General features: G+C 45.8%; 1 protein-coding gene across 1 annotated transcript; it reads left to right on the top strand.

The window, feature by feature from the left end:
- The first annotated feature begins 3,623 nt into the window (after positions 1 to 3,623).
- Positions 3,624 to 9,319, top strand: CERS2 (ceramide synthase 2). The gene is made up of 11 exons (XM_044672668.1): positions 3,624 to 3,679; positions 4,230 to 4,403; positions 4,884 to 5,001; positions 5,553 to 5,671; positions 5,876 to 5,933; positions 6,047 to 6,097; positions 6,338 to 6,430; positions 7,152 to 7,280; positions 7,531 to 7,637; positions 7,853 to 8,006; positions 8,260 to 9,319. Exons 1-11 carry the CDS (start codon positions 3,630 to 3,632, stop codon positions 8,398 to 8,400), a joined length of 1,194 nt encoding a protein of 397 aa, XP_044528603.1. The 5' UTR covers positions 3,624 to 3,629; the 3' UTR covers positions 8,401 to 9,319.
- Positions 9,320 to 9,327: the final 8 nt, after the last annotated feature.

Below are 9,327 nucleotides of genomic sequence, written 5' to 3'. Positions count from 1 at the left end.
GTGGAGGCTGGGGCGGGGGTATGCTGGTTGAGCTGGTTTTCGGTGCTGCGGGCTACTAATTACAGAAGTGGGAAAGGCAAATTGACAAGTGGTTTAATTGCAGGTGGCTAAAGTCTTTGGCCCATTGAGGCGGGGAGGGGGGGGCGCTTCTTTTACTCCTGGGTTTTACCCCCTTCCACCAATTTAGTTCAGCTTGAGGCAGTCCCTTAGACCCAAAGCCCTAAGTTTGTCCTCTAATCTGGACGTTCTAGACAAAGCCACGGGTCTCTGAAGTTTTTTGGCACCCAGACTCTGTGGGCCCCTTTGCTTCAAGGTATCTAGTTGAGAAGGGCTTTGACCAGGGGAAGCGGCTCTCATTTTCACTAGGCCTGTTGGGGAACTGTCACTAGGTATGTGTAATGGTTCATAAGAAGCTTTAGTGACTGTATTTGACTGTGTTTGAGTATAGATAATTGCATTTGGCATTTTGTGTAACCAATGTTTCTGGGTTGTTTCTCAATCTAATCCTTTTGGACTTTGCCCTGCCTGAGAATAGAAAGTCTTGTTCCAAAGAGAACTCCATTTCTTACCTTCTACTCCCTTCACCAGTGCAACTTGTTTACTTTCTCTTAGAAGCCTGGAAAAGGGCTCCTTTTCCTCCCTCTTTTCTTTGTCTTCTGATAATTCTTTTTCCTTACCTGGTTCCTCTATCTTTCTAACCTGTCAGCTCATCCCTGCCCCTAGGGTTTGCAATTTTATCTGCCTTACTCTGCCTGGGCCTGTTGTGTTTGGGCTCCTAAGTAAGGGGACTCAGCTGGGCTTCATGTCAGATGACCTTAAATAAAACTTAAGGGCCTCTTTTTTTTTCATCTCTATGTCCCAACACTCTGACCTAATTTGGGGGGGAAAGAGTGTCTACAACATAGTCTGGTGCATCAGCTCTCCTGCCCCTATCCTTCCTCTTCCTGCTTCCCCCCAATAGATTGCCTGATAACTTAAAAATTAAGTTCACAAGGAAGGATTTCCAGGGCTTTTCTGGTCTCTGATCTTATAGTTACCCTACAAAATGGCAGGAGACAGAGGATATGACTGGCCTCCCCTTTTATCCTGACCCAGAAACTTGCATCCCTAACCTCAGCTATTCATACCTCCTGCCCTCCCTGCTGCCCCCCCCCACTCCCCAAAAGGGTTGTGAGGAGGGTTTGGGTTAGAATGAGAAACAAGGTAAGGGATGGGCTGGGCAGCTCACAGCTCAAGTTCCTTGTAACCAAATGCCTAGGAAATCTCTGCTCTCCTGGCAGTTCTCCAGCTTTTGCCTCAGAAAGTGGTGTCTATGTTTCCAGAGGAAGGAGAACTGCTTCTCTTTGTGTTTGTGTGTAGGTATCTTTGTTTTTAGGGGGCATTCCCTGGGAGTGGAAAGGTTTGTGTAAAGGTAAGGCCAGGATAGATGTGTAAAAGAAGAGTCCAGTAGAGAGAATCTGAAGAGCAGGGAACTCGATTTGGGATTGGGGGAGTCCATGTTGTTTTCCCTGGAAGAGCTTTCTTGCTCTGATCTTTTATTTTTTCTCTTTCTCACTTGATTCGTGGGTATTATTAAGCAGCCCACTGGAGAAGGGGGCAGAAGCCCAAAAGTTTTACAGGAACCAGAATTTAAGAGCAGAGCTATGCAGATCTGCTCCATTTATCTGGTCTGTTTCCCTGCTGTGCCTCTCCCAGTTCCACCAGGCAAGCTGAGAAGGAGGAAGGGAGCTGCTGCTAATGGAGGGTAGAGGAGAGTTGGAAAAGGAGGGTTGAAAGGGTTGTGGTTAGAGAACCTGAAACATTCATTATTCTAAACATTATGCAACATATACTTTACCTTGATCCTGGGAGAAGGATGGGGGAGGGGAGGTCTTAGAGTTGAATTGGATTTACTCTTAAGTTCCTTTCCTTGCTAACCCCAACCCACCCAGGAACAAGATGTAACTGCGCTCCTAGAATCAGAAAGAAGCAAAGGCTAGGAGAAGACTTCCTCCCACAATCTTCAGGATCCTTGCCAGGATCTCTAAGCACATAACACATATAACAGGGATAGAGCAAGTGAAATTTCCTCCTGCCTATCGTTGTGAAGGGATAACTAGAGCCCAGTCCTGTTACATGTTGGGCTCTATATTCCATCAGTATAAAGCCTATCTGGCAGACAGATATGTCTCTCTAACCCCAGTTTGAATAAGTAGATAAAAGGAAAAGAAAGGGAATAGCTGAAGGTAGGACTTTTGTCCCTCTGTGGTGGTATTATTATCTTACCCTGTTTCTTCCTTCTTTTCAGTTATACCCGTTAACCTCCCACATTGCTTGAGAATAGGCTTGAGGGGGAGATTTCACAGTGGATAATTTTATTATTCTCATTTTTAAAAGGTTTCATTTCTCTTGCAATTCAAATCAATATTTAATCTATCAGAGAATGAGGGTGAGTGGGAAGCAGTACCCTAAGGATGAAAAAGTCCTAGTATAGGTGGAGAAATGAATTGAGGGAGAAGGAAGGTCCCTAAGCTTCTTTAGCTTCAGTGATTGACCTCTGATTTCTGAGGGCAATGATCAAGGAGGGGAAGTGGAGACACAAGAGGGTAAAGTCCTTAAACTAGGAGTATTTGTCCATGACTGGGCATTTTGCAAGTTCTAGGAAGGGGGTGGCGATAGGGGAAAGAGGAAGAGAGGATAGGCAGAAAGAGATTTTGATCTAAGGACTTAGTCTTCTGCCATCCCACCATTTGTTTTATAAATCAAAGTAAAGAACAAACTCTCCACAGTCATCATTGTAGAGGAAGAAATCACATTTCTCTTGCCAAAACACATTCTGGGAGCTCTGGGGATAAAATTATTTCTCAGTGACCCCTCTTGAACATAGAACAGAGACAGAACTAGAGAGCCTGGAAAACAGTGGCCTGATCAATCTCTGTACCATCATTATTATAGTAACTTGATAGAGCTATCTTGTTCATTCTCTTTCCTAATCCTTGGGTCCTATGCTTTGTGAGATTGCCAAGCTTTACCCTAAAACCATCCGTTTTCACCTAATCTTTTCCTCCCCAATAAAGAACATTTGCTTCTCTGCCTCCAGATCACCCTGTCCTCCTTTCTCCATGTAGTCATTAAAGCCCCATTCTCCCTTTTATCCTCCTAGGAGGTCATAGTAGTAAGAGTACTAGTACTAGTAACCAATATCACTATAGCAGACTTTTCCTAGGATTTAGAGAGCTGTGATAATATGTACTCTCCTCCCCACCCCACCCTCCCAGCTCGGTATTCTTTCTGGACAAGTCCCAATATAATATAGTTCATAATCCCACTAGACATTGGGACCTGTCACTCCTCTCTTTGGCACCCCCATTCCCCACTCCAAAACAATTGGAGCCCTGAATAACTGAGTCAGACTGTTAGACTGCTGGTGGGTGAAGATCTTGGTGGTCTGGGATCATGTAATCCAATGACTACAAGTACAGTAGCCAAGAGTCTAATGGAATAGTTCTTACTATAATTTCTTCACCCATTGTCCCCTTTTCTGTTTATCAGTCACTCCTCTCTAATCCTTTTTTCTAGGTATTTGTTGCCCATTCCATCAGTGGACTGTGGGGAAGAGGAGAAATCTTCCCTAGTTCTGGAAGCCTTTTATGCTTACCCTCAGAGAGACAAGTCAGTTTAGAGGTGGACAAGATGGAAGGTGGGGCATAGGTAGGGTTCTTCTGTTTTTAGTCATTTTAGTAGCTGGTAGAATCTTAATCATCAGCCAGTAAGTTGAAGCAAACCAGAGCTTGGGTCCCTCCATTCTGGGGTCCAAAAGGGAAGTCCAGACCCTAAAGCTCATATTTACAGAGGCCTTAAAAAGTAACACTATTGAGTTTTTCTTTTCTTTTTTTTTTTTTTCCAAAACCTTTACCTTCTGTCTTAGAATCAATACTAAGTATCACTTCTAAGGCAGAGAAGAATGGTAAAATCTAGGCATTTGGGGTTAATTGACTTGCCCAAAGTCTGACACAGCTCAGAAGGGCCTAAGGCTAGATTCGATCCCTTCTCCAGGTCTGGCTCTATCCACTGAATTGCCTCTCTATTGAGTTTTTCAACCAAACTGAGGGAATGAGGAGTGATCTCTATTCTTCATTTAGTAAGCCATGTCATGATTCCCTTAGAATGCTGCAATCACTAACATTTCTGCCCCGTCCTGGTGGCTCCTTTTCCTGATGCCTTCTTTCCTTCCCTCTTGGGTTACCCAGGATGCTGAAGACACTATATGATTACTTCTGGTGGGAGCGATTGTGGCTACCTGTGAACCTGACCTGGGCTGACCTGGAGGACCGTGATGGGCGCGTCTATGCCAAAGCTTCTGATCTTTACATCACCTTGCCCCTTGCCCTGCTTTTCCTCATTATTAGACACTACTTTGAGATGTAAGCATATTGACCTTCTGCCCTTCCAAGTCTTTTCCCACCTGCTCTCTTTGTCTTTCAGCCTATTGATCACTGGCTGTTTTTACTGGTGGCTGGGCCCTAGTGTCCTGACTCCTCTGTTTCTTGCCTCCTATGTCCCCAGGGTGCCCTCCCCATGAAGGCAGCATTGTCTGCCTAAGGGTTTAGCTCCCCCAGGCTATTCTTTCAAAGACCATTTGTTTTCTCCCCTCCCCCCCCAGGCCACTGGTGGACACAAGATGCTTTGTCCAGAGTTGTAGGAAACAAAGGAGGCCAGAGGGGGTGCCAGGGAACAACCTCTGTCCAGCTCTGAGTTTTGGAAACTGAGGCCCAAGGAAAATTTCTAAGCTTCCAGTCCATCCCATTCTACCCCCACCCCCCTCACCACCACCCCCCCACCTCAGATGTCACGGGGGTTCTTGAAAGGGATAGACCCTCTCCTTAACCAGATGTCTTTCCCAGTTATGTGGCAACACCGCTGGCTGCCCTCCTAAATGTGAAGGAGAAGACTCGGCTTCGTGCATCCCCTAACCCAACTCTGGAGAATTTCTATTGTACTAATGGCAAACAGCCCAAACAGGTATAGAGGATGAAAGACTTGCAAGACCCCTGAGCCTCCTTGCCCCACAAATGCAAGATCTTAGCAAGGGAGGGAGGGAAAGGATGCATCTGAGGTGATTACTGGAGGGAAAAAATTGGTGAGGCAGCTGGAAAATGGGGGATCTTGACTTTTGTAGCCCAAGGACCTTGGTTCACTTCCTAGCTCTGTCCTTTGCTTCTTGGGTGACTTTTGGTCAAGTATTTAACCCCCTTGGACTGGCTTCATCTAAAATGAGAGGATTGAACTGTGATAGGACCTCCTCCATCCTTTCCAGCTCTAAAATAATGACCCTTGGGCATATCAATATTAGAGAATAAAGGGATCAATTTTGGGGACAAGGTCGTGGCTGGAGTCTGGTGCTACAGCCACTAAAGGGAAAATAATACAAAGAAGTATTGGAGAGGGGAGGAATTTAAGGTATCAGTGTTAGAGACTGTTGTTGAAGGTCTGAGGGTGGAGTCAGTGTTTAGTGGGGTTGTCTCTGTGAGCAGTCACTGCTAAGTTTTCTGTCTTTTTCCCAATCCTGCTAGGCAGAGGTGGAGCTCTTGTCCCGGCAGAGTGGACTCTCAAGCCGTCAGGTAGAGCGATGGTTCCGTAGACGGCGAAATCAGGACCGGCCAAGCCTACTCAAGAAATTCCGGGAGGCCAGGTGGCAACACAGCCTAGGGGGTAGAGAAGGAGTTGAGGGGAATAGGGAGTGGCTGGGTGTGGAAAATAACAAATTGGAGATGTTGTGATATTCTATGTATTTTGATATGGAGGTAAAGGGCTATAAGGATAGATGGGTAGTATAGGGTCTGGGTCTATGCTCCCTATTCCCATCCCGCTGAATCACCTTTGCTTCTTTTTCCAGTTGGAGATTCACCTTTTATCTTATTGCTTTCCTTGCTGGTATGGCTGTCATTGTGGATGTAAGTGAGGGTAGGAGGGAGGAGTTGGAAGTTTGGCAGAGTAGGAATGGAATCATAAAATTTGGTCCCTTCCTCAACATTTCAGCTCCTGATTTGCCACTATCTTTTTTCAGAAACCTTGGTTCTATGACATGAAGGAAGTATGGAAAGGTTATCCCATTCAGGTATGAAAAGTAGGGGCTACAAATCCTACTCTAGGGATAGAGGCAAAGAGAAATTTGTGGTGGGGTAGGTTTGGGACAGACACTTGAGATAAAGGGAATGTGAAGACCCAGGAAGGATCCTGGAAAAATTATATTACTGTAAAACCAGTTAGTGTGGTGTGGTGTGTGGTGTAGGTGCAGTGGGACTTTGGGACATCATCCACACTATAGTGTTCCTTGATTTTCCTTCTTCTCACTTAGACAACCATCCCTTCCCAGTATTGGTATTATATGATTGAACTCTCCTTCTATTGGTCCCTTCTCTTCAGTATTGCTTCTGATGTTAAACGAAAGGTGAGTCAAATGACTGGCAAAGGGGTGTTTTGGAAATTCTTAGGTACTGGTCAGTCCCATTCCCCCCTACCCCCCTTTATTGCTAGAAGCTCTTAATTTGACCATTTGAGCTAAGTCTAAAAAAACTAAGGGTGTGAGATTATCTCAGATTCTTTTTTTATTTTAGCACAAGGGTTATTCATCTTTAGTGTTGTGAACCACTTTGGCAGTTGGTGAAACCTTTGAACCCTTTCTCAGAGGTTTTTTTAAACCCTTACCTTCTGCCTTAGAATCAATACTATGTGTTGGTTTTAAGGCAGAAAGATTATAAAGGCTAGGCAGTGGGATTTAAGTGATTTGACCAGGGTCACACAGCTAGGAAGTGTCTGAGGTCATATTTGAACCCAGGACCTCCCATCTCTAGGCCTGACTTTCAATCCACTGAGCTACCCAGCTTCCCCCACTCAGAAAGCTTTTGAATGAATAAAATGAGACTCAATTACAAAGGAAAGCAATTATTTTGAGATAAAGATCCAGTTTTTTTCCCACCCACCCAAGGTACCTCAAAATCTGTAGACCCCCACCCCTTTGGGATTCATGGGCCTCAGTTTTAGAGGGTGGTTAGGACCTTATCCTGAGGGGTGGGTTGAAAGATACTTAGAAAAAGGAAAATAGTGGGAACAGTGGGGATTGGGGAACAAAGGAAAGTCCCTCATTCTGTGAGCTCTAATCTCTTGTCTAGGATTTCAAAGAGCAGGTGATCCACCATGTAGCCACCATCATCCTCATCAGTTTCTCCTGGTTTGTCAACTACATCCGGGCAGGGACACTCATCATGGCTCTCCATGACTCTTCTGACTATCTGCTAGAGGTCAGGATTCCCCTGAACTCCCTTAACCCGAGCCCAGGCTAAATAACTTTTCCCTGCATCCTAAATCTTTGCCCTTTTTGTCTTCTTTGGGGATAGTGGGTTGGGGTAGGGGTCAATGCCAATGTCCTGGTTATATATATAAATATTATACACCCCCACACACACATACACACATATTTTATATATATATGTTGTTGGGGGAGATGGGGTCCTTGATGATGACTACAAGGGGCTGGGGGTGTCTGTGCAGTCAGCCAAGATGTTTAACTACGCTGGATGGAAAAACACATGCAACAATATCTTCATTGTCTTCGCCATTGTCTTCATCATCACTCGGCTCGTCATCTTACCCTTCTGGTGAGTGGAAGGTCAGGGGGGCTGCCTACTTAGGAGATAAGTCTCTCCATGCTTTTCTTCCTCTCTCAGGCCCCCATTTCCATCTGCTTCTTATTCTGTTTGTTGCCCTTGTCCCTAGACTATGTGACTTCCTCTTCCCCAGCCTCCATCCTCCCCCTCCCTACACCCCCCCCCCCCACCACTGTCTTCCCAGTGTTTGCTTTTCTGCCCCTCAGGATCCTGCACTGCACAGTGGTGTACCCACTAGAGCTGTATCCTGCCTTTTTTGGTTATTACTTCTTCAACTCCATGATGGGGGTGCTGCAAGTCCTGCACATCTTCTGGGCCTACCTCATCCTTCGAATGGCCCACAAATTTTTAACTGGAAAGGTGAGGATCCACTCCATTTTGTATCTCCTTTAGTGAGACTTGGTTCCCTAGCATCCACCCTGCCCCCAATGAATTTTATTCCTGAGCCACAAATCATAGCAAAAGGAATGAAGACCTCCCTATCTTGAAATACCAGAGCTTAGCTCTCCTTCATATTAAGTATGCTCCCTGACTTAAAAATTAGGACCTTCAAGGCAGGGGAGGAAGAAGTTTCTAAGCAGCCCCTAATCTTTGGCCTCCTTTCCTTTCTTAGCTGGTGGAAGATGAGCGCAGTGATCGGGAAGAGACAGAGAGTTCTGAGGGAGAGGAAACTGTCACTGGTGGAGGAATGAAGAACCATCATCTAGCCAATGGCCACCCTATCCTTAACAATAACCACAGAAAAAATGACTGAGCCTGGGGTCCCCTACCGCCCCCCAGCCTGATTTCATAAAGCCAAGAAACCACCCCTTCCCACAAGGGGAAGACATTCCTTGGTGGTGGAAGGGGGGGTTGGAGGTCACCAAAATCTAAGGGTGGGAGTAAAAGGGTAAATTTTCTCCCTTTCCTTTTCCTCCAGTTGCCCTTTTTCCTGGTTGCCCAGTTGCCTTGTAAACCAAACTCCTGTCCGTCTTGTATGAGGGGTGTTGTCCATAGCCTCTGTTACAGGGGGAGGTTTCCTCCCCCCTCCCTAAGCTGCTGGTCCTGTCATCCATTTGGGGGGGGCAGCAACCCCTTCCCCTCCCCCACCCAAAGCCTGGGTTCAGAGTGAGGGGAACAACATTCCTGAACATAGTTTCAGATCCAGGGCTCCAGAGACAGTGTGCCTTACATTCCCTTTTTGGGTCTCATTCTGCCAAAGCTAGACCATCCTTCTCCTAATTATTCCTGGCTCCCTGCTAAGCTGGGGACCAAAGCCCAGTTGCTTAATCCTTCCTTTCCTCTAACCAGAGACATTTAGAATTTGGTTGTACCAGCTTGGGGGGGGGGAGAAGGGGGAGGCCTCAGCAAGAGGATATCACTTCCCCTTCTGCCACCCCTAGCCAGGACTCGCTTCTCCCCTCTCTTCCTTTTTTACTCTCCTCCTCCTCCTCTGTCAGGCTAGCTTGACTGAAGTGGGGCAGCAACTAGTTTTACTTATTTATTGTACTTTGGAGTTTTTCAGTTTGAAAGCCTGAACTACAGACAGACTAGGGAGAGGAGGGTGACAGACACTGCAGTAGAGAGGACCATTTCAAACCCACAGACCAAATGTTGTACTGTTTGTGTGTGTGTGTTTTTTTAATTAAAATATATTAAAGATTAAATAAAACATGGCAACAGACATGTGAGAACATGGGGA

The sequence above is a fragment of the Gracilinanus agilis genome, chromosome 4, assembly GCF_016433145.1.
Source record: "Gracilinanus agilis isolate LMUSP501 chromosome 4, AgileGrace, whole genome shotgun sequence".
Lineage (NCBI taxonomy): Eukaryota > Metazoa > Chordata > Mammalia > Didelphimorphia > Didelphidae > Gracilinanus > Gracilinanus agilis.
Note: the sequence above shows the minus strand (reverse complement) of the source record. Positions and strands in the feature narration are given on the sequence as shown.